This window comes from Stomoxys calcitrans, chromosome 1, assembly GCF_963082655.1.
Source record: "Stomoxys calcitrans chromosome 1, idStoCalc2.1, whole genome shotgun sequence".
NCBI lineage: Eukaryota > Metazoa > Arthropoda > Insecta > Diptera > Muscidae > Stomoxys > Stomoxys calcitrans.
The window spans coordinates 268,024,630-268,050,181 of NC_081552.1; the positions used below are offsets into that span (position 1 = coordinate 268,024,630).

Consider the following 25,552-nt stretch of genomic DNA (forward strand, 5'->3'; position numbering starts at 1 on the left):
CGATTTGGCCCATTTACAATCCCAACACTAATCCCTACACTAATAAAAAGTATTTGTGCAAAATTTCAAGAGTCTAGCTTTACTTCTTCGGAAGTTAGTGTGCTGTTAAGACTCCCGATAACCGACCCGAATATGGCCCAGATCGGATCGTATTTGATATAGCTGCCATCGGATCTTCCAATAGAGGGTCTTAAACCTATTAAAATGACATTTATTATCGGATTTCCGTGGAATTAAAAACAGTGAGTTTTATTAAGACTCCCGATATTCAACCTGAATATGGTCTAGATAGAACCATATTTGGATATGGCTGCCATATAGACCGATCTGCCGATTTAGGATCTTAAGCCCATAAAAAGAGCATTTATTAGCCGAAATTTGTAACAATAAGTTATATTACATCCCTTGACATCTTCGTCAATTACGGTCCCGATCGGACCGTATTTAAACATAGCAGATATATAGACCGATCTTCCGCTTTAGGGTCCTTATCATGGCACAAAAAACAAATTTATCACCGAATTTCGCTGAAACTGTGACTTCTGTTAGGCTTTTCTGCACCTGAATAAAAAACTATTCAGATCAACCCATATTTGAATGAAACTACGCAGAAAAACAAATCGATAAAAATGTTTCAATTAAAACATCTTTAAAACTAATCCAAGCTTTCCAAAGGAGGCCAAGAGTAAAAACAGCAAAAAAATGTGCTGAAGCAACAGGGAATTAAATTGATCAGCAGTAATTTGTTGCTAAAACAGCAAACATATACAAAAACCACTTTATAAACTGCGACGCCATGCACAGTGGGTATTTGAACGCAAACGTTTCGGGCAAGTCGATCTTCTCGAAATTGATAAATATGACTTATAGGTGTAATGCCCATGGACATTCTATTAAGGAAAAGGGACAAACTGCTCCCATATTCTTGAGTGCTTTCCGATTCAAGTTTTAAGTTCAAGAATAAGGGTCCTTATTTTTATAGCCGAGTCTTTGGCGAAAATTTTTGGAGGGCACAACTGCCCATGCCATCACTAGAGATGGCAGAATTCTCTGGGTAACCGTTCGTTGGAACAAATTATCGAACTATCATTTTGGGAGTTTACGAACTGCTCAGTAGGGATAGTTTTCTCCTCAAAGAACACGATTTTCCCATATCAACACGTTCGCGCAAGCGCTTCAAATCTTTTGCAATTTCGCGTCTAAGGATCTACATGCAATGCTCCAGCCTAAGAATTGTTGTCAGCGGCTCAAGAAGTGAAATCATAAGTGAAGTTTATCTGGAAAGCCTATCCAGTTGAAACCAAATTAAATTATAACTGTGCCCTCCAGCGGAAATTACCTTTCTCTCGGCAGACCACTATGTGGAGGTGTTACAAATGACGAATATACTACACCCCCATCCTATGAAGGGTGAAGGGTAGCCTAAATTGCAGCCAAAAGTTAAGGTTCCTAGGGGCATAAATACTCAAACCTAGGCGTCGATTTATATGATAGAGATATTACCATCCTCAACGTTCTGCATTATGAGGAAGAACAGTCTGTGGAATATTTGAAACGGATGCCCTAGTTCACTCAAACCCTATCGTGCCTCTGGTAGTGAGTAAAGTTAATCAAAGGTTACTGCCATTCAATGTCATTCGATTCCTTCGGCAACTCATTTTCAACTGTTTTCCCTCTATAAAATTAGCTGATTTCGATGAGTGGTCGAAGAAATCGAGCGACAAAACTGCAGTGGTTTTGGCGCTTAATGGGCTGAACCAATTTTTAGAATGTGCCCACGTTACTACTAAAATACCTCCCGCACCCTATAAACAATCAACAGAGCAGAATGGCAAATCGAAAGCATTGTAGATTCGTAGTGCACTGTTGACAAAACAAAACCCGCTTTGCTTTATCTACTTCCAGCCAAAATCCCAACAATTGAGCATTTAACCTTTTACTCGAAAAGAAAGGAAAATCTCGCGTGTGATCATGACAATGCACATTACCAAAATTCCTGTAATAACAAAAAGCAGCAAGAAAAAAAAACTCAACCCCTGCCGTACGACATCGACGACAATGCTGTAGAAACAGAAAACAAATGCAGGAAAAAATAAATGTCGAATAAAAAGCGAAAAGTTAAATTTCACCATACATAGCCGAAATTGTGAAAACGGAAAACCTGTTTGGCCAGAGCAATGGAGGAGGATCCAGCCACCCCCCTACCCCACCCAAAGAGATGGTACAAAAGAGCTGTTGAAACTTACCTTTTACAGATCATTGAATCCTTTAATTGAAGACATGATGTGGGAGAGGGAAGATGGAAAAGAGTTTTGCACTCAGTGAGATCACTTTCTTAGTTGTTGTGTGTGTGTGTGTTTTTGTTTAGTGAATGAAATGATGATCTCGAAATCATCCGAATGGACGGAGGGGTGAAGAGTTTTTATTAAACGATTAAATTACTAATGCCGCGGCGGTTAACATCACCATACCATCATCATTGTTGGTTAGATTGCACACAAGAAAGAGATTTCTGCTGTTTAATTTTTATAATTTCTGTTTTATTGAATAATTTTCACATTTCTTTGACTCTCGCGGAAAGTGATCGTTAATAGATAGGCAGGCAGGCATACGTTACGCTGCGCTACGGTACGGCACGGTACATTACATTTCTATGTGAATGTGTATGACGACGACGTATTCCTTCCTACCGTTGACCCCGGTTTTTTTTTATTTTTTTGCTGTCGTTGTTGTTGTTGTCGTTGCAGTTAGTGTTGCTGTTTTTGTTGATATCGCGTGCAATCTTACGTTTATTGACCTTGGTATGAGAGCAAGTATGATGATCAATGAACGAACAACCGAATAAGCGAGCGAGTGAACGACACGACGATCGTACGAACAGCGCACCTCCGATGTCAGTCAGCCTCAGTCTCAGTTGCAGCACAACACCAAACAAAGACCGTAACAAAAAGTAAAAATATCCGTGTTCGATGTAATGCAAGACGGTTGGATGGCGCTGCCGCTGGCTTGCTGGTTGGCTGGAGTGAAAATGGAGAAAGGAGAATGACTGAGAGAGTTTTGTTGGGGTTTGTCTTTGGACTGCTTGATTGTTGGCTCAGTTTTTGCGTGGGGATAATAACGTAACATGCATTTACAAAATGTACAAAAATTATCGCATAATGCACTCACTCACTGCACAACAAATTGCAAGGATTATGTGGGGCTTTTTCATGGAAAAGTTGTTTTTTTTTTTTTGCTTTAAACTATTTATTGTATAGCACAAGCCTCGGAAAATGTAAAAATTGTATGCATGTATTTTTTGGGATTTTTAAAGGAAAACTTCGCAAATAGCTATTTGCATTTATTGGTTTTTACGTTTTGTTTTGTTTTTTTTTATTATTTGTTTTTGAAAATATCACTCTATATTTTAAAATTCACAGACTTTCTTTTTGTTAAGGCAGTTAGGATTTCATACTCCAAGGCAAAGGAGAGGGTTTCATGTTTGTTTTTTTTTTTTAATTCCCCTGTTTCTCTGTTTAAGACTAAATTATTTGGCTAATATATTTTGGTTTATCTGGTCATGTAAATTATTAAATAATTTACACTATTTTATTATTTTTCTTTTTATTTTGTCTTAACACTAAAACTTTTTACAGGCAGCAAGTTGTTTTTATTTTAAGGGTAATAAACTTCAAACTGTTATTACCCTTGGCCTTCCAACACTCTGTTTTATTTTTTTGTTCAAAATAATCCACAAGTTAATATTGTCCACAAAAAAATAACAACACTATGACGCCTCCACCCGAATTGTGGGCTGGCGGAGGGGCTTTGTGTTTTAAAGAAGGCAAACATATACGCGAAACTCACGCATATAAAATTTATTTCGAATTTTTGTTTTATTTTCTCTTCTCGGATTTAGAAATTCAAAAACACTGCACGTTATATTATATGCCGCTTCTTCTTCTTTATTGATTGGTTGGTTGGTTTGTTGACAACCGTTCGATACAAAAGTCTAAAAGAGACTGAAAACCAATGTCGGAACATGCCGCTCGCATGCAAGCTTACAACAAACCACATCATCATTATCAAGTTCAACGCAAAAACAAACACACAAATCGCTCTCCTTCTCACATCACACTTCAACCAATCAAACAAACAACAATGGCCGTTATGCTCTTTCGCTCTCTCCCCAGACGAGGGTCATTGCTTAAGGGGAACAGCTCTCTTACTTGGAGCTCAGCATGTTTTCTAAAGCTCTTTCATTTTTGTTGTGCATCCAAGCAGCAGACCAAGAGAGTTTTACCTTGTCCAGCCATAGCAATGCGAATTTGGTATGCCGTGAGACGTCATCATTAAACGCATAGTGCCATCGTCATCATTGTTAGCGGGTCAATAATGATGATGCCTTTAAGCAAAAGTAAGAGTTTAATAGTTGCTGAAAATGAAAATATGAATATATGTGCATAGTAGTTTATTTTCGCCAAAGAGAAAAGTCCACTAGTAACTATACAACTAAAGAGAAAGGGAATGTGGAATGTTGGAATTTAAATTAGAAAATTGGTTATTTGAAGCTGGGGAAAAAATGAAGATTTAAGGGTGGTAATATATTCGCTTTTAGCGAAATTTTTTCATAAATACTTTTTTTTACATGATTACAACGAGACGAATATTTTAATTTTACAGCTGGTGGAGATAAGTCCCAACACTGATAGAAAAATTACGGTACTTTGCCAATACCAACTGGTATTAATTTGTTCGCGTCATTGCCAAAGATTTTTAATACCATTTGGTATCAATTCAATACCAAACAAAGGAGGCTATCGCGCCAGAAGTGTTGTTGAGCTCTGTACTTAAAATATTGACGCCATTGTAAAATATTTGTTAAAGAAATAAATAAAATTTTCCTATACAATTTAAGTGCATAAAAACCTGTTCAACTGCTCGAAAGCGGTAAAAATCTAAATTGTACAAATTCTAAGGATATTCTACAACATAAAAACATGATAGTCCATTGTGTGGAAAATGATGCTGTGTTGGTGTATTCGCGTGAAAACCACTTCTGGGAATCGATGGTTATGGAATCAATTGTTGAATACAAGGAATTGAGGTTGGTCACGATGTAACATTACTTTTTTTAGTTATAAACAAAAATAATCGTAATAAACTTATATTTAAATTATTTCTAATGTTTTTTTTTTTTTGGTTTAACGGTTTGGTACTAAAACCAGTAACGGTTGGGTGCTAAGACCAATAACAGATTGGTATAAAAATCAATACCAGTTCGGTAATAAGGCTAGTTACAAACGGTACGATTCATTTAATGGTTCATCCGTACCATACGGTATTGTTTTTGTACCATACGGTGTTTCTTTACTATCAATACCGTATGGTACTGAAATGAGCACGATATGCGCTTTAAAATTATGATGTAAAAGTGCTAGACCAATAACAGATTGGTATTAAAATCAATGCCAGTTCGATAATAAGGCTAGTTCCAAACGGTACGATTCATTTAATGGTTCATCCGTACCATACGGTATTGTTTTTGTACCATACGGTGTTTCTTTACTATCAATGCCGTATGGTACTGAAATGAGCACGATATACGCTTTAAAATTATGATGTAAATGAAGCAGATTTCATTTTAGCTCAGAATTCCATTAAAATGTGTGTTTTTTAAGCAGGTTTTGTGTAAAACTCCTTCACAACGAACGTACGTTCGATGTGGTGTTAATTATAGAGTGATGCGGCCTCCTTAGCGTATGAATGTATAGCCACATCGATTGTACGCCACTGCACCATGCAATGACCATTCTGTATTTAAATGACAAAATTTAAATGGTGTACGCTCAATAAATTGATCTACATAGAAAAAAAAAAAAATAAAAATCGGTTTCAACCACGAAATTTATTGATCCAATTAATTTTTTAATTGAAACTGCTTCAATCACGAACATGATTATATCAAAAATTGCATATTTAATTAAGAAAATTATTCAAAATTGTTGGAATTTAATTTTTTAATTGATCCAACGAATGAATTTTTTTCAAATTTTTAATTAATATTTTTAATTGAACTAATTAAAAAAATGATTGAAATTTGCGAAACGTCCAATTAATTTTTTAATGGGACCAATAAAAAATTTAATTGAAAATATTCAAATATTAAAATGTTTGCGAAAAGCGCGCTGTATACGGTGTACCTTCGATTTCGATGCATCGTGGTTCCCATAAAAAAAACTCCTGGAACACTAATTTGAGGTTTATGTTTAGACCCATGGCCATTCTGGGGGTTTTTCCAAAAGTGATGCGGAATATATTATTTTACGGATTATAAAAAATTACATGCATTGGGGAAGTAAACCCAGCAGAAAAACATTTATATAGAATATTTTATAATTAGATCGATGCTAAAGAATCCGATATGCCATTAATATGCATATTTTGATCATTAATAAGATTAGAATTGCGTCTAAAAATTTCAAAATATGCAGAAAGTATTCAACAAAATTATAAGCGGCTGGACTTTCTTAAAAACGGACTGTCATAATAGTGCTGTTGGGTCTAAAAAAGTTTTCGCTTCTATTAAAAAAGATTGAAAAAACTCACTGCCAAGACCACAAAATTTTTTTTTCTTTTTGATTGTCACTCGATTTGTTCGACAATTCAATGAAAACAGCTGTTTTCCCTCTATAAAATCAGCTGTTTTCAATGAATTGGCGAACGAATTGAGTGGCAAAAAGAAAAACAAGTAGGAGCGTGCTAAGTTTGACCGGGCCGAATCTTATATACCCTCCACCATGGATCGAATTTGTCGAGTTCTATGCGCGGTAGCTCTTCTTAGGCAAACAAAGAATATTGAATAAGAACTGTTATGCTATTGGAGCTATATCAAGTTATAGTCCGATTCGGATCATAAATGAATTGAATGCCGAACATTGTAGAAGTCATTGTGTAATATTTAAATCCATTCGGATAAGAATTGTGCATATTTTTTCACAGCTTGTGACTCTGTAATTGCATTCTTTCTTCTGTCAGTTATCAGCTGTTACTTTTAGCTTGCTTTAGAAAAAAAAGTGTAAAAAAGTATATTTGGTTAAAGTTCATTCTAAGTTTTATTAAAAATGCATTTACTTTCTTTTAAAAAATCCGCAATTACTTTTTGGGCAACCCAATATATCAGGTTATGTACTGATTTGCGCCGTACGTAAATCGGATGAGAATTGAGCGCTCTATTGGTTCAAGAAGTCAAGATCCAAGATCGGTTTATATGACAGCTATACCAGATTATGAACCGATGAAAATTTATCAGCTGCTTACGAGCATCTGTACACACAAATGTGAGTGCATGCATGGGTAGTACTGTAATTCATGTATGTTTCCACTTTTATCCAAATATTGTTGTTGTAATTGCAAGACCAAAAGCGAAACACATTCTTTCACAAACCTTATTATTTCGTACAGATCGATTGAGTTGCACGTTGTGAAAGAAATATTTATTTTCTTTCGAGTATATTTACTTATATTAAAAAAAAATACTTTCTTATTTATGCATCCACAAACACTTTATTTTTTTCCAACCAGAGTACATGTGACAGCAACATCACTAACACTAACAAACACACAGTTACAATTAGAAGTTTGACGATCGCGTTAATTTTGAGTAAGAAAAAGACTTGTGGACCGAAAAGTAAAATTTTCCTACATGAAAAAACAAGTTATGACGAAACGAACACATTTCAGCAATTTTTTGCGTTTATTTTTTTGTTTTATATGGAGTTTCAACGCGAAAACCAAATATAGTACCGGCCTTAAGGGTTGGTATTCTATTCTGCTTTCGGAATAGCCGCTGAAATTTGTCATTGTTTTGCAAGCGAAATTTGCCAGCAATCAAATGTATATGTTTTCATACCAAAACATGTTTCTTTATCTGCATTTATTGTTTTCTCAAATAAATAAAGAAATACGAACCATTGAAACCAATGAAACAAACTAAAATGATGCCGGTTTTTCCCGATATTTTTCGCCGATTACTTTTTTAAAAATATTAGATTTTAATGCAAAAAAAAAAACTTGCTGATTTCCTTCAGCAGGACATCCCCTCATTACTAGAGATGGGCAATGGGTAAAATATCCAATAGGTATTTACCCGGTAAATTTGGTTAATACTAGGGCATTTACCCAATATCCGGTAGAAACCCATCTCTACTCATTACTTATGCAAAAAATTTTATTAAAATTGTTATTTTCATTGTTATCATTGTTATTTGTGTAGTATTTGAAAAAAGTAATCGTGAAAAACTTGGGTTTTCAATGGTGGAAACATAGTACCAGCCATAACAGGGTGAAATAATAGGCATTAGTGAATCTTTTCTTGCAACTACTTATGGAAATTTATATTTTTTTAGCTCCATATATTTTATGTACTTTATTAGGCAAAAATATTTAAAATACGGCCAACTATATAAATCTATGTTTATCGCTTCTTGTATTCTACACAACTATTTTTCAGTGGCGAAATAAAGGCCAAAAAAGATCTCTGTTTTTGAGCGTTGCGGTGAATAATGCAACTCTGCAAACAAACACCACAAAAGCAACAGGCAAAAGTTAAAAAATGTTCAACTTTTTACGATACACTACCTGGTAGTTATGTCATGCTTTATACTGACTGCACAGCTCCTAAATCAAACAGTCACTATAAGCGTTGGTATTCTATTCTGCTTTCGGAATTGTCGCGGAAATTTTATATTGCTCCACGAGTGGAATTTGAAAGCAATAAAATGATTTTTTTTCATACCAACACTCGTTTTTTTTGTCTGCACTTATTGTTGAAGTGAATAAAAAAACGAACCAACGAAATCAATAAAACATTGAGAAAAAATGCCGGAATGGTTTCACTTTGATTTTTTTTGCTTTTATTTTTCCTCCTCGCATTCCTCACTCACGTTTCGCCTATTTTTAGGCATCGTTTCGCCGACGTTTTTTGCATGGAGTTGGACAGCATTCGGCTTGAAAAGCTAAACAGTATACTAAGCTTAATGGATTCGTAAACATAAAATAAGCCGTCACGTTTTTGTTATCTCGCCGCCGTTGATAAACAATAATCGGCGCAGGCCCTCCTCATTTTCGTAAACATAGTCAGCTGGTCCAGTATAATTAATTTTCAATTTTCGCTTGTTGCCACTATTGTTTGACCCCTTTTTAGTGTTGGTAGAAGTATACAAGGAATTGGACTTGACCTAAAAAGTTACTTCAAAGGAACAGGAAAACCTATCCCTGAAGAAAATTGCCCAATTGGACAATTTTCACAAAAAACATCTCCATCGTATCGTGTTGTTGGTGTACCAACAAAAAGGGCGAACATGGGAGGATCTGTGAGCCAAATTTTTCGTTCTGGTTCTGCTTTACTATCGCACCGTGATCATAAAGTTTCCAAGGCTACGGAGGAAAAAATCACCACACTATTTGAGATTTTGCGTGCTAATCCAAAAATATCCATACAACCCCTTGAGTCGCTATTGCTGGAAATACCAAAGGTTTGTTAGTTTGTGATAGTTTTTCTCTAAAATTTATTTTGCCCATTTTGGTTATAGAATGAAAACATTTTGGTTATTCACGATGATTGTGGCTTCAATATACTTCAACGGTCTGTGGGCCTTAACCACATAGAGCTAACCAAGTGGTTGCTGACCAAGTGGCGTCCGGATGTAAATCGTAGTCCCTGCTCTCTGCCCTTACATATTGCCTGTTTGAAGGGTCACGAGTCCTGTGTTGAACTGTTGTTGAAATATGGAGCCCGCATCGAATGCGATTCTCGTATGTGTTTCCCCGGATCGCATTCCACCAACTGTGAATTATTTCAGTGCAATACCAACCACTACGAAGATGTTGAATTCCGTGAACGTAATTTTGATAATTCTAAACTACAGAACGCAATCTGCTATGCCATAGATGGCGATCAGATTAATGTGCTTAACATATTGGTGCAGAAACTAGATGATCCATGGGTGAGTGCTACATAGTGTACAATGATTAAAGAAATTGAATGACGTTTTCCCCTCTTTAGATACCATTCCGTTCAAAACGGCCCATCTTTCATTTATTACACATGGCATGTGAACGGGGAGCCTGGAACTGTGTACAACAGTTGGTGGTAACACGATCTGATGAAATAAATCGCATCAGAGATGAATACTATCCCATACATTACGCGGTGTTGCACGATATGCGTTTTTTGGAGTTATTAATAAACCATGGTGCCGTGACCACAGTTAGAACCTGCACACAACAATTTACATTGTTACACATGGGTATGATAGCGCATTGCACGCACCATAGATCCATATTTATGCCACTAAAATCAAATATTTACATTACAGTGATATTTATTGCTCGAAAATCTGCAGAAGATACTTTGTCAATGTTGAGAATTCTTTTGGAACGAGGCTGCAAAGAGCTCATTAATGAGCCAGATGTTTTGGGAAACACACCTTTGCATTCATTGATTGTACGTTATGCCTTAGAAGAAGCGCGGTAAGAAAATTATTTATTACATAATTTTAACAGAAAATAGCTGGCTCGGTGCGATTCGCTACATCCCAAAATAAGTTTTTTTTTCTAAAAATAGGTTGTTCATAAAATATTTTGAAGCCTGTGCCCAAGGCGTATTTATAAGTTGGCCGCATCGGCGAATTGCTACAACAAAGCATCTTTTTTACTTTGATTCCAACATCATAGACGTTTGTCTCTATTATAACCATCACATGTATCAAATGAATGACTCTCTGGAGGACATAAGGGTTCCTCCTGAATTGAGTTCATACGATGGTCATGGGCAGGACTAGCAAAGGGCTCCGATAGCAATATTGTGACTAGAGCTCAAGGGCGATTTTTGCAACTTTCTTAGGGTTCTTTGATAATTGTGGAATTTTTAGGTCATTTGAAAAGGAGGGGGCCAAAGCTTGTTGGGTATGAAGATGGCGTTTTCATCTTAGAGTGTGGTCGTTCAGAGAGCATATGGTATGCTGCCAAGATTGGCCAACGGGCTTAGTGGTGCTATTATTTGGTGTGTTAAGGCGAATGAGTTGAGCGTGTAGAGCGTGAAAAATGAAACATCCGAAGTAGAACTGCGGACATTGAAATTTACAAATTTTATAAAAATAATTCACAAAAGAGCAGACTAAGAAACTTTGTACAAAAACTAAAAGAATATTGAGCATTATCAGAGCATGAACCAGCTAATTCTTCATAGACCTTGGTAGCAGCAGTTCGCAATTATGAAGACGGTGCAAAGAGCCATACGTGCGCTATGCAACCCAGTCTATATGAGGAACAGGGGATATTTCTCCCATATCAATGAGTGCAATTGTTAGTGTAGCAAGGTATAGACTTACCTTTTTTCTAACAATTTAACAAGGGTTATACCCTTGGACATGAATTGAGTTATTTCAACCTTTTGCAGTCCATTTATTTTGCATAAATTAGTCCTAAATACGAAGAAGTATGTATTTATTTATTTCATATTATAATTACACTCAAAAACTTACATTTTTACTTTTGTTTTAATTATACCCTCCATACCATAGGATGGGGGTATACTAATTTCGTCATTCTGTTTGTAACACCTCGAAATGTGCGTCTGAGACCCCATAAAGTATACAAATTCTTGATCGTTATGTCATTTTAAGTCGATCTAGCCATGTCCGTCCGTCTGTCTGTCGAAAGCACGCTAAATTTCGAAGGAATAAAGCTAGCCGCTTGAAATTTTGCACAAATACTTTTTATTAGTGTAGGTCGGTTGGTATTGTAAATAGGCTAAATCGGTCCATGTTTTGATATAGCTGCCATATAAACCGATCTTGGGTCTTGACTTCTTGAGCCTCTAGAGGGCGCAATTCTTATCCGATTTTATTGAAATTTTGCATGTAGTGTTTTGGTAGCACTTCCAACCAGTGCTAAGTGTGGTTTAAATCGGTTCATGTTTTGATATAGCTGCCATATAAACCGATCTGGGATCTTGACTGCTTGGGCCTCTAGAGGGCGCAATTCTCATCCGATTTGGCTGAAATTTTGTACAACGGCTTCTCCTATGACCTTCAATATACGTGTCTGAATCGATCAATAGCTTGATACAACTCCCATATAAACCTGTCCGATTTTGCTTCTTGAGCCCCTACAAGGTGCAATTCTTATCCGAATGAACTGAAATATTAGACAATGACTTCTACAATGTTCGGCATTCATTTATGGTCCTTATCGGAAAATAACTTGATAGAGCTCCAATAGCATAACAGTTGTTATTCAATATTCTTTGTTTGCCTTAAAAGAGATATCGCGCATAGAACTCGACAAATGCGATCCATGGTGGAGGGTATATAAAAATCGGCCCGGCCGAACTTAGCACGCTGTTACTTGTTTTTTATATCAAGTAACAAATCTATTCGATTGCTCCAGAGCTCACGAGTGGATTTCGAACAGCCGATATTCGATTACTCTCTCGTTAACGTATGCCATAATCTCGAATGTCGAAAGTGCTTACTCGTTAACGAATGCGGAAATGCCAAAACAATAATAACCATATTTTCGAATTTGAAGGTAGCGATCCTCGTCAAGCTCCAAGGTGGGTCAACTCGTTCCGGTCCATGGGACCGTCGTCAAGGTGTTTTACGTGTCCACTTTGAATGAAATATTAGAGGGCTTTTGGAATATAATACAATCTAGTGTTTCAATTTTTACTTAATAAATCGGTTCTCAGTATTTTAGCTGAGTGCCTATTCTGCTCGATACGACAATGTGAGATATTGGCGCCTTTCAAAAACCAATGGCCGCCTTGATGAGGATATCCACCTTCACATGCAAATATTGCTACAACAACAACAACAAGAAAATAGGTCTTAATCACATTTATATCCTCTAGGAAACTCAAAACTGCCACTGGTGTTCAAAAAGTGGCTCCTATCTGAATCTAGCCGACTATTTGAAAACAGATTATCGATATGTACTTACAATAACCTCCTTTCTTTTTACAGATACGGTTATGACAAATGGAGTAAATGGGATGTCTTACATTTGGTGAGATTCCTTCTACAGCATGGAGCCAAAAATTCCATTAATCAGTCGGGCAATAGTGCATTGGCGTGCGTTTTTCGCCACATAAGAGATTTGGAAGTTTGCTTTGAATTGTTGAGCATGTTAATTAAAGAGGATGGTGATCCAAATATTGTGGGTCGCGATGGTTCTGTGCCAATTATGGTGCTGCTGGTGCCCCTCATCAACACCGACACGCTGCAGCACTACACCCACTCGATGAAGGTAGGTGCCGTTCTCTAAGTTTTTGGTATATGCGAAAAGTTGTTTGTATATGAAAATCCCCTTTTTGCCGGCAGGTTTGTTTTGTAAATTGTATACGCATTCTTCTGCAGCATGGAGCAAATCCGAACTGTTCCTATCACCATACGTTAACGCCATTGCAAGTGTTGGTTTTCACCGTTAGCGAAAACTTTACATTGAGCAGTGATACATTGAGACAAACCAATTTCGATTTCATCAAAAATATACTTTTGCTGCTGCTACAGCACGGTCTAGATTGCAACCAAACATATCAAAATATACTGCAGGCAGTGATGGACATGGTGCGCAATGTAAGAGATGTCACCGATTTGCATCGCATACATGAGTTGACACTCACATTGATACAGTATGGTGCCGACCCGAATATAGTATTAAGTAGTATGACCTCTGGCGGTGCTATCTACTCGAATGAAATTGCGCGTTTCGGTGATGCTTTGGGTTTGACTGGTGCCGCCTCGGCTGAAGGCAATAATGGCGGAGCGGCGGCAGCTGTCACCGGAGCCAATTCGAGCGGCAATGGCAATGGTGATACCTCCTTCCGAAATTCTTTCCGCACAAATTCCCGCTATTTACTTTTCTATTACATTGTGTGGATCACCAAGAAGGAGTTCATACTCAACGACCCAGATGTGACGTTTACTCGCATCATTCTCCTGTATTATGCATCAATGCAGCACAATACTCTGTACAATTGCCTGAAATCCTTGCACAATTTTTATGTGGCACAAGTTCCCAGTAAAAAGACAGAACAGCTTATAGCCGTTATATCATCGCTCTATCGCAAACCTCGCAGTCTAAAACAATTATCACGACTTGCCATCTACGAAGCGCTGAATAGGAAATTAGCTCAAAATGTAAATAAACTAAAATTGCCGGTACTGCTTAAGGATTATGTCTTGAATTTTGATAATTGATTCAAGAGCACAAAGAAATGAAAAAGAAAACAACCCTCCACCCCCTTGCCCATTCAAGAGAAATAATGGACATTGTGCATGTGCATCCCACTGAAAAACAAAGTGCGCAGTACAAATCTACCAGGAAAGTTTCGACAAACAGCAGAGGATGTAAGGGTTAATAAGATTCGTGGAATCTCAAATTAAAATGCGGCACAGAATAGCTCAGTAGATATTATCTCAAACAGTCATGTAGCCTAATATAAGATGGATTATTCAAAAATAGATCTACCGTATTTAGATAGTATGTACTTCAATTCAAATTTAAAGCAACTCAAAATGCCCAAAATTTATTTGCCACATTTTTTGTCGATCAAAAAAAAAACAAAACAAAAAAAATACGTTAACGCTTTTAAGTGGGTGTGGATAGCAAAGGAGATATTTTTTAAGTTTTTTTCCCATTTCGGAAAAGCATTTTTTGTAATGTCTTATGATTCATGTTGCCTAAAATACTATAAGCCAACACACTTACATGCATGCATCTGCAACTGAAGCTGAACTCCATTCAGGGCTATCGCTGTCACGTGACATTGCCAAAGTCTCTGTCAAGTGACTACAACTACAACTACATTGTATGAATTTATCTTCAATTGTATGGAAAGCCATATATTTTGCACAAACCCACACACTCACACACACACGCACATCCATTTACATATTTTACATAATTTAGCTCTCATAGACTATAAGTTGCACTAATTTAAAGCCCACAAAAATAAATCAAGAACAAACGTAATATTTAATATACTATTGTACTGCTACGACGACTACAACTATTTTACTTCTACGACTACATAACTATACATATAGATATACTTAAAAAAAAAATACATACACTCTATTTGCCAAAACTATGCAAGAAACAATTTAATCATCATATTATTGTTACATTGTTCCTGTTAAACGCAAACTCATTAATTGTTTTTATTTTTATTTTCAATTTATTTTTCTTTTCATTGATGCTATGAATTATGAAATAAATTATGTGACATGTTTCGTGTATTTTTTGACTTGCGATCTTTTTACTCATTGGAGTGAGTGTAATTGGTGAATCCTTTGGCCTATATGGGGGATATGGTGCAAAAAGCAGCCAACTGAACCAGGTAGTCGGCCAGCAATAGAGCGAACAAAAATAGGCTCCATTGCTCCTACTTAAACAATATCTCTGTTCACACTCTTCTGGGGGTTCGCTTAAAAATGAGAACTGCAGAATTTGGAATTTTCATTGTTTAAATAGAAATTCGATTATCAATTACAGGATGGATTAACGTGTAATGAACAAAATATTATTAAAGCAAAAGACTAATATAAGTATAATACGTTCTAGAAATAGGATAATAAATGAATAATAGGCTTTTATTCCGATTAGAGTCACTCCTACTTTGTCTCAATCGAAAAGGGTTTTCTTGATACAATTTGAATTTTTTACACATACGCATACAGTGAGTAAACCTTTAGAAAAAAAACCTTTTAATGCGCACTAAAGGTGGGGACTTTCCTGCACCTTTTAAATGTTTCTTGCCAGTACCATTGAATTCTATAAAATTATTACCATGCATTCAGTATTGAAGTAGGAAGATAAAATATTTTCGGTTTCTCCACAATTTCTCTATCTCCGATTCAGCATCCAACAAATTTGTTAGTACACAATCAGCAAATTCTCCTCGTTAAAACCCGCAGAGTGGCCGCAATTTCGAACAACAAAATTTAAACCATCAAAATGCATTCTTTTTTCATTGCGTCTAAATTAAAAATTGAGATATGTATTAAAAAGCAAGAAAATAAAGTTTGTCGGGGCCAAATCATTCACCATGGGTGAGTGTACCAAGCAATAGATGAAATCTACATGAAAAGACTGTAAAATATCGAGATGGTTTTTAAAAATGACAAAAAAAAAGTGAAAAATCATAACAGAACTCAGCATGCAAAATTTTAGACAAATCGGCGCTCAAAAAGACAAGGCGGATGATCAGTTTCTTTAAGAGTGTATTAAAAATCATAACAGAAAAACAAGTAAGAGAGTGCTAAGTTTGGCCGGGCCGAATCATATATACCATTAACCATGGTAGCCGGTTATACGTACCGGAGTAATCCGATGGAATCTTTCATCGGCAAGGGCTGCCGCCTCGGTGTACAACACACTGCTACAACAACAACAACAACCATGGATCGCATTTGTCGAGTTCTATGCGCGGTATCTCTTTTTAGGCAAACAAAGAATATTGAATAAGAACTGTTATGCCATTGGAGCTCTATCAAGTTATTGTCCGATTCAGACCATAAATGAATGCTGAACATTGTAAAAGTCATTGTGTAACATTTCAGTTCATTCTGATAAGAAGCAAAATTGGGAGATAGGTTTATATGAGAGAAAACGTTGTACAAAATTTCAGCCAAATCGGATGAGAATTGCGCCCTCTAGAGGCTCAAGAAGTCAAGAACCCAGATCGGTTTATATAGCAGCTATACCAGATTATGAACCGATTTGAATCATACTTATCACATACTTGGAAGTGATACCAAAACATTACGTGCAAAATATCAGACAAATCGGATGAGAGTTGCGCCCTCTAGAGAGTCAAGAAATCAAGGCCCAAGACCGGTTTATATGGCAGCTAACTCAAAACATAGACCGATTTCAACCATACTTAGCACAGTTTTTGGAAGTGATACCGAAACACCACGTGCAAAATTTCAGACAAATCGGATGAGAATTGCGCCCTCTAGAGGCTCATGAAGTCAAGACCCATGATCGGTTTATATGACAGCTATATCAAAACATGGACCGATTTGGCCCATTTAAAATCCCAACCGACCTACACTAATAAAAAATATTTGTGCAAAATTTCAAGCGGCTAGCTTTACTCCTTCGAAAGTTTGCGTGCTTTCGACGAACGGACGGACATGGCTAGATCGACTTAAAATGACATGACGATCAAAAATATATATACTTTATGGGGTCTCAGACGCATATTTCGAGGTGTTACAAACAGAATGACGAAATTAGTATACCCCCATCCTATGGTGGAGGGTATAATAAAAACTGTGGTACTAAAGAGCTCAACATGGGATATTGTTTATATGAGCATGCAGGGACTCACATAAGTATTCATTTTTATACCCACCACCGTAGGATAGGGGGTATATTCATTAAGTCATTCCGTTTGCAACACATCGAAATCTCAATTTCTGACCCTACAAAGTATATATATTTACAATCGTCGTAGAATTCTAAGACGATTTAACAATGTCCGTGTGTCTGTCCGTCCATCTGTTTTAATCACTCTAGAGCCATCAAAAATTGAGATATTGAGCTAAAATTTGGCACAGATACGTCTTTTTGATGCACGTTGGTTAAGTTCTTGAACGGGCCGAATCGGATCATATTTAGATATAGCTGCTATATAGACCGATTTTCCGATAAAATGTCTAATGCCCATTAAAACTTTATTTTTCATCCAATTTTGCTGTAATTTGAACTAGTGAGTAGTTTAAGGCTTCCCGATAACTAACCCAAATATGGTTCATATCGGACTATATCACCGATCTCCCGGACATATAGATCGATCTCCTGATAAAGGGTCTGAACACCATAAAAGCTTTATTTATTACCCGATTTCGCTGTAATTTGCAACAGTGGGTTATTTTAAGCCTCCCGACATCTGACGTTAATATGGTTCAGATCGGACTATATTTAGATATAGTTGCCATATAGACTGATCTCCCGATAGAGGGTCTGAAGGCCATGAAAGCTTTATTTTTTATCCGATGGTGTGCAGTTTTAACCCTCCCAACACCCGACCCAAATATGGTACAGATCGGATTATATTTAGATTTAGCTGTCATATGGAACGATCTGCCGATAAAGGGTCTGAAGCCCATAAAAATTTTATTTTTTAACCAATTTCGCTAAAATTTCAAACAGTGAGTTATTTTTAACCTCCTGACACCCGACCTAAATATAGTTCAGATCTACTATATTTAGATATAGCTGCCATATAGACTGATCTGCCGATAAGGGGACTGAAGCCTATAAAAGCTTTATTTATTACCCGATTTCGCTGAAATTTGAAACAGTGAGTTTTTCTGAGCCTCCGATATCCAACCTTAATATGGTTCAAATCGGTTTATAATTGGATATATCTACCAAAATGACCAATATTTTGTTCTACAAAATTGAATAGTGGCATATATATTAGACCAATCAATGTCTGTGCCGAATTTGGGTGCTTAAGTTATCCAATTTTCACCGGATTGTGACGAAAGGGGTTTACATATACACCCGAGGTGGTGGGTATCAAAAGTTCGGCCCAGCCGAACTTAATGCCTTTTTACTTGTTCTGTTTATATTTGATCGAAATGCGTAAAGACGTATATAAAGAGCGAACTTTACCAAAAAATTTGAAAAAAATAACTTCATTGCACTGTCGATAGTAAATCTCTACCGAATACTGTTGAATTTGTCACCAGAACTGCTGAAAAATTTTACAATTTTTTTTAATGATCTTATCATTCAGAAGTCAACAACCACCTAGTGGCCACCTAGTACCCGCAGCGATCAGTACTTTGGACTGGAACGAGCTTGCTCACCTACAGGAGCTTGACGAGGACAACAACAACAACAAAAACAAATTTAATATATCCCTTTCAACTTAGCTTAAGAGATAAAGTTGTAAATTGCTGTTGAGGTTGATGTTAGCAAAACAAATCAAATTACCTTACAAACAAATGGGATGTCTGACCCAATGACCCAGTACAATGTACAGAAGCTGTGGTTAAAGTAGACGATCCATTTGCAGGACTAGTGCGTATGAAGCATTTTTTATTGTTGCGCGTAATTCTGCAACAAAAAATAAACAAGTACCATCAATACATCAATAGCAGAACACAATTTTACAACGTTACAACTCACTTGACAAGACCATCGGCTGTCTGCACAATATGAAATCCGTTAATGTCGTACATTTCGGTACCCTCGTCAGTGCAGGAGTACACACAATTAGCCACAATGTTTTTAGCAGCTCCAAAGTAAGAAGGGCCGTGACGTGAATTCCTAAAAGTTGCAGGAGTAAAATGAAACCGCTTCGACTGGGATGTGATGGGAAACATTTATGGGTCGATTATGGATTGCAAGTCAACTGCAGTTGTGTTGCCATGAGATAAAACCTTGATATAAAACCATTAAGGAAAGGCAAAAGTCGGGCGGAGCCGACTATATAATACCCTACACCATCTAGTGTATGTAGTACTATTTATATGTAGAACTCGAAATCTAGTCAGACTTTAATTTTGCATACCTATTGAAATATCGCATAGAACCTTATACGATTTTCTACGAAAATTGTGGCTTCTACAGCCTTAAAAATCGAAACGCATAAAAGATATATATAGGGGAGTTTTATCTGAATCGATGTTGATGAAATATTGCACACGTATTGGGATGTCAATTAAACCATCTCATGAAAAATTTTGTGGAGATCGGACCAAGATTGTGGCTTCTACTGCCTTCAAAAGGCCATATCGGATGAAAAATATATATGGGAGCTATATCTAAATCTGGACAGATTTCTATGAAACTTTGCACTCATTTGAGGACGTTGAATAAAACGGCCCATGACAAATTTTGTAAAGACCGGACCAAAATTGTGCCTGCTACCGCCTTTAAAGGCCATATCGGATGAAAATATATATGTGGGGGCTATATATAAATCTGATCCGATTATGATGAAATTTTGCACACATATTGAGACGTCACAAAAAGCACTTTGTGCGAAATTTTGTAAAAATCGGACCAAAATTGTGCCATCTAAAGCCTTAATAGGTCAAATCGGACGCAATTTATATATGGGAGCTATAGCTAAATCTAAACCGATATAGATGAAATTTGTCACACATATTGGGACGTCACAAAAAGCACTTCATGCCAAATTTGGTAGTGATCGCACTAAAATTGTGGCTCCTACAGCTTTAAAAGGGCATATCGGATGAAAGATATATATGGGAGCTATATCTAAATCTGGACTGATTTCAATGAATTTTTGACACTTCGTGCCAAATTTTGTAAGGATCGGACCAAAATTGTGCCTGCTACTGCCTTAAAACACCATATCGGATGAAAGATATGTATGGGAGCTATATATAAATCTGATCCGATTATGATGAAATTTTGCACACATATTGAGACGTCACAAAAAGCACTTCGTGCGAAATTTTGTAAAGATTGGACCAAAATTGTGGCTTCTAAAGCCCTAATAGGTCAAATCGGAAGAAAGTTATATATGGGAGCTATATCTAAATCTAAACCGATTTAGATGAAGTTTTGCACACACATTGCTACGTCACAAAAAGGACTTCATGCCAAATTTGGTAGAGATCGCACTAAAATTGTGCAAATTACGCAAACATTTTGGGTCGTTAAAAAAAAAACACTTTGTGCCAAATTTTGTAAGGATCGGACCAAAGTGGTGGCTTCTACACATCGGATGAAAGATTTATATGGGAGCTATATCTAAATCTGGACTGATTTTAGCCCTTGGATAAAAAGACACTTATGCAAAATTTTGTGAAAATCGGACAATAAATGCGATCTGTACCTAGAATACATGGACGGACAGACAGATGGACAGACGGACATATCTAAATTGAATCAGGAGGTTATTCTAAGCCGATCCGTGTACTTATGGGTCTAGCTCTTCTCCTCCTTAGCGTTGCAAACTAATGCACAAATACTAAATAAATTTTATGCCATTCAAAATGAAATGGAAATTTTTATTACAAATTTGTCCGTTGGCAACGCAACTGAAGTTGAGTTGCTATCCTTAATCGACCCCATATACTTACTCATAAAATACAACCAAGGTGTAATCCTTTGTGTGCTCTATAAAGGATTTAGTGAATGAATCGGTGATGGTACGAGTTCCCAACGTATCAACTAAATATGTCAAAGCACATGATTCACTGGTGAAACTGATGCCTTTATGCCACATTTTAGCATATCGTCTATATATGGGAGGGATGTAATCAAACATTTTGTCAATAGTGAATACATACTAAGTTGTAAATAATGAACAAGTAAAAGGCGTTAAGCTTTTTCGGGCTGCACTTTGGATAGCCACTACCAGGTGGGTCAGTTTGAATCGTTCAAAAAATGTCTACTATGCGGTTGCCTCTTTATATGAAACCCCATTCTTGGTATAATTGGACAGCCATCTTTTGAGTAAAATAATAATCAATTAGCGATCGACTCTAAGTGGATGGTTCTGTCCGTTAGTATTTAGCAACTTAAATTTTGGGAAACATCTTTATTTTACAGTTTTGGTACTTTGACTTGTAATCATCGTTCGATCAAGGAAAAGGACCTTGAATTTTTAGCAAACTGTTTTTCTGTGTACTGATGAGTCCAAATTTAAATGGGTTGAAATACAAGTTTGACTTACACATAATTGTTAGATTGCATTGCGTCGTACGTCACTATCTCCACCTTGTTGCCCATTTGCAATACGCGTCCATTGGGTTGAATTACAGCGGATCTATTGCAATTATTGGACAAAGCTATGGCTACCATGGTGCGATGATTGTAAACGCGAACCGCCCTATCCAATGTCATGTCAATGCTGCACAAAGACAACAAGGGTAAATTGAAAAGGGGAATTGAAAGAACAGATCTACGTAGCACCTACCGCACTGCACAACGTAGACGTACTTGTATTGTTCCGTTCAGCATAGCTACTGGGCCCAGACCATGACATAGCGCCGGTAATGTAGGACTTTCATAGGCGATATCATAATGATTTTTATTCAAGCGCTGCAAAACAAATGTCGGTGGAGGTATGGGTTTTGGGAAATGTTGTGAAATTTGGGGTGATGGGACACTAAAAGGCTTAAAAAAGAAACATGACTAAAGGTAGCAAAAGGGAGTGAACCTCTCTCACCATGCGATAAGTATTGCTTCTGTGCTCGTCAATGGATGAAGCTGGAGTTTGATAATGTACCGGTATTGATAGTTGTCTTGGAAGCCTAATTTCATAGAGAGTTGGCGATGCTATCGGCTTAGGTGTAGTCGGAACAACTCCTTCTTGTGAAAACGCAACGAAAAACAGGTCATTTGCATTGAAACGTGACTATAAAAAAAAATAAATTTTTAGGAAATTCCATACTGCACTTAGGTTAGCTTAGGTCGAAAAGAGGGTGCAGATATTGCACTCAAAAATCGTTTTTGTCAAACAAATGTCAACAAGATGAGCATTTTCATAAAACGAACTTACCGAAACTGGTGTTATAGGTGTAAAGGAAGAACTCTGGCCAGTTTCAATCGGAGTTTTTGGAGGAGAATGCTTTGGATTTCGGACTTCCACATTAGAATTGGCCAAAAACTCAATCGCATTAAAACTTCTAGCATCTACATTCACCTTTTGCATATCCGCTTCCCTGGGGTGTCCACTATTAAAAGAGCTCACCTTTTCGACGTTCATAATTATTAATAATTTTTATATTCAATGTCCTTTTTATATGGCCAGTTATTGTTCATTAATGGGAAAGGTATCGGATAATATGTAAAATTTTCACAAGTTTTTCAGTACATCCAGTTTTGGAAAAAATGACAACTGAATTTCTTAAACTATTTAAATAAGAAAAAAAGAAATCCAAAGATTGCTGTGAAAGAAAACTTTATGTTATGTTTTTTGTTAGTAAAAGATTTTGGAGGCCACCGCAGCGCAGAGGTTAGCATGTCCACCTATGACGCTGAAAGCCTGGGCTGCATCCTGGCGAGACCATCACAAAAAAATTTTCAGCGGTGGTTTTCCCCTCCTAATGTTGGCAACATTTGTGAGGTACAATGTCATGTAAAACTTCTCTCCAAAGATATGTCGCACTACGACATGCCGTTCGGACTCGGCTATAAAGTGGCTTAAAACTTGAATCGGACTGCACTCATTGATATGTGAGAAGTTTGCCCCCGTTCCTTAGTGGAATGTTCATGGGCAAAATTTGCATTTGCAAAATATTTTCTCTACTAACAACTGTTTAAGCAAATGTAACCATTCAGGCGCCTCGTGGCAGGCCCCTAAAGTTGGTAACCTCGGCATATTGAAAAATTGTTCGAGCTGCGATATCTTCATTTGTCGTTAGATTTTCCAGCCTTATCTTTTCAAAGAGTTATCTCTATCCATTCTCAAATGTCATATTTTTGACTAGTTTTTTTTCGGGGCACTGTGCAAAGGTTTTCGCAAATAAAGTTAACTTGTCGAAAATTTCGTTAACGCCTAGAGATGGGCAATGAGTAAATACCCAAAAGATACTTACCCGGTAAATTGGGTAAATACCCGGGTATTTACCCATTTATACCCAAAAGCTGGGTATTTATAATTTTGCAGATATCTTGGGTAGAAAAATCTTTTCTATGGCATAAATATAGGGGAGAAAGTGGCACCGGGCACGCCACAGGGGGGCATTTTATCGCCACTCCTATGGGTGACTACCATAAATGACCTATTCGAATGCCGACTGAAGATTCGAGGATTTGAGCCCGTCTGCTACGCAGGTGATGTTATATTACTTGTAAGGGGTAAGGATCCGTACCAGCTATGCAGAAAGGCCGAAAGGGTCTTGCATATGGTATATGGCTGGGCTAGGCCCACAGGTTTCAATGTTAACCCAGAGAAGACTGAAATATGCCTGTTCACGAGGAAGACGAAGGTGGGCCAATTTTACGCACCACATTTCCTCAATAAAATGATTTTGATATCTGACAAGGTCAACTGAATTGGAAGTGTCACATTCAGGAGTGTACTGAGAAGGCTCACAGATGTTGGGCACTATGTAGATGGGTCGTAGGTTCGACATGGGGCCTGAATCCGAGGATAGACCCACCCGACTCCTGGCTCTACAGGAGCGTGATTAGACCGATACTTGCGTATGCCTCAGTAGTTTGGTGGACTGCTAGGGAGAAAAAGTGCAACATAAGGACCACACAACAGAGAACATTTCAGAGAACATTTTGTCTTGGCATAGGCGGAGCGTTGAGGATCACTGAATTGAAAGTGTCACATTCAGGAGCGTACTGAGAAGGCTCACAGATGTTGGGCACTATGTAGATGGGTCGTAGGAACGAAATGGGACCTGAATCCGAGGACAGTCCACTGGCTGTACAGGAGCGTGATTAGACCAATACTTGCTTACGCCTCAGTAGTTTGGTGGACTGCTAGGGAGAATAAGTGCAGCATAAGGACCATACAATAGGTTCAGAGAACATGATGTCTTGGCAAAGGCGGAGCGATGAGGACCACTCCTACTAGGGCACTGGAAACTATTCTAGATATCCGAACCTTTGACATACAGATTAAGTGTGAGGCAGCCACTGCGGTTATGAGTACTTAAGGCGATGGGAGAATGGATTGAGGATGGGAGCAGCTCATACCATTACGGTATAATCAAGGCGACGATAGGAAACCTGGAAGGAAGGGAAGAGATTTCCGATCGGATACCTGAGATGAACCTTGAGGTCGAGTGTGAGGCTTTGCTGCCAGCGGCATAGTTTTGGATTGACGGAACCCTAGTATTGCCATCTGGAACATCATGTTACACCGATTAAAGCTAGAGGACAGAGTGGGCCTAAGGGTCTACATTGAGAACCCAGGGACTGAGATCTGTTTTAGACTGCCTGATCATAGTACGGCTCTGCAGGCGGAGATCCGGGCGACCACGGAATGCGTCAAGTGGTGTGGTGCTATCGCGAGGACGTCGAGTATGAACACCTTTACGGACAGTAGATAACAACCAGGACGGTAAGGTCACGAATAGTCTTGCTGTGTAAGAAGGAGATTAACGCCAGAGGATGGCAAAATCCGCATCGTTCGGGTGCCGGGCCAAAATGGAGTAAGGGGAAATGAAAGGGCAGACGATTTGGTGGTGAAGGTCAGAGGACTGCCATCAATAAACTTTCGGCGTGGGCGACGAATGTTCATGCAACACTGCGGAAACGGTCGCTAGGACGGCGAAAATCCTATGGGGAGATTCAGATCGTGAGAAGACGAGGCTATTACTGAAAGGATATAAGAAGGAAGGTCAGTATAGCTATTGGTAGCATGACGGCACACATAGGACTACAAGCTCACTTATGTAAAATCGGTGCGGCAAGTGATAGCATGCGGGGAAGATGATGGATGTTGGAGCATTTTCTTTGACATTGCCCGGCTTTCGCGTCTAACAGATAACGGCACGTAGGTGGGGGACACAATACCCGACATGAACCAACTAAGGGGAGTGGCATA

The 25,552-nt window shown here is 37.7% G+C and overlaps 3 protein-coding genes across 4 annotated transcripts in view; 2 read left to right on the top strand and 1 right to left on the bottom strand.

Annotated features, from left to right (window-relative positions):
- The first annotated feature begins 9,086 nt into the window (after positions 1-9,086).
- On the top strand, positions 9,087-15,288 carry LOC106090468 (ankyrin-1). Its single transcript, XM_013256657.2, has 6 exons — positions 9,087-9,515; positions 9,573-9,986; positions 10,046-10,289; positions 10,359-10,512; positions 13,008-13,290; positions 13,365-15,288. Exons 1-6 carry the CDS (start codon positions 9,342-9,344, stop codon positions 14,241-14,243), a joined length of 2,148 nt encoding a protein of 715 aa, XP_013112111.2. The 5' UTR covers positions 9,087-9,341; the 3' UTR covers positions 14,244-15,288.
- Positions 15,289-15,612: 324 nt separating this feature from the next.
- Positions 15,613-22,913, bottom strand: LOC106090475 (uncharacterized). Of its 2 annotated transcripts, XM_013256671.2 has the most exons (8): positions 22,547-22,913; positions 22,214-22,402; positions 21,962-22,161; positions 21,719-21,895; positions 21,123-21,281; positions 19,195-19,335; positions 19,000-19,122; positions 15,613-16,024 (listed from the first exon to the last, which is right to left on the bottom strand). In XM_013256671.2, the coding sequence occupies exons 1-8, from the start codon at positions 22,751-22,753 to the stop codon at positions 15,922-15,924; spliced, it is 1,299 nt and encodes a 432-aa protein (XP_013112125.2). In that variant the 5' UTR covers positions 22,754-22,913; the 3' UTR covers positions 15,613-15,921. The 2 variants fall into 2 exon arrangements, with proteins under 2 accessions (XP_013112125.2, XP_013112134.2); XM_013256680.2 differs by lacking the exon at positions 21,123-21,281.
- Positions 22,914-22,956: 43 nt separating this feature from the next.
- LOC106090183 (dynein axonemal heavy chain 12) overlaps positions 22,957-25,552 on the top strand; it is a 37,369-nt gene continuing 34,773 nt past the window's right edge. Inside the window, exon 1 of the mRNA XM_013256294.2 lies at positions 22,957-22,965. Within this exon, the coding sequence (XP_013111748.2) occupies positions 22,957-22,965 (9 nt within the window). The remainder of the gene's footprint in view (positions 22,966-25,552) is intronic.

Excerpts from the sequence above, each read along its gene's own strand:
- LOC106090468 (XM_013256657.2), top strand. The coding sequence starts at position 9,342 with ATGGGAGGATCTGTGAGCCAAATTTTTCGTTCTGGTTCTGCTTTACTA. Across the intron at positions 9,987-10,045 it reads AGAAACTAGATGATCCATGG|ATACCATTCCGTTCAAAACG; the intron begins GTGAGTGCTACA and ends TCCCCTCTTTAG. Across the intron at positions 13,291-13,364 it reads ACTACACCCACTCGATGAAG|GTTTGTTTTGTAAATTGTAT; the intron begins GTAGGTGCCGTT and ends TTTTGCCGGCAG.
- LOC106090475 (XM_013256671.2), bottom strand. The coding sequence starts at position 22,753 with ATGAACGTCGAAAAGGTGAGCTCTTTTAATAGTGGACACCCCAGGGAA. Across the intron at positions 21,896-21,961 it reads CGTCTACGTTGTGCAGTGCG|CATTGACATGACATTGGATA; the intron begins GTAGGTGCTACG and ends GTCTTTGTGCAG. Across the intron at positions 19,123-19,194 it reads ACAGCCGATGGTCTTGTCAA|AATTACGCGCAACAATAAAA; the intron begins GTGAGTTGTAAC and ends TTTTTGTTGCAG.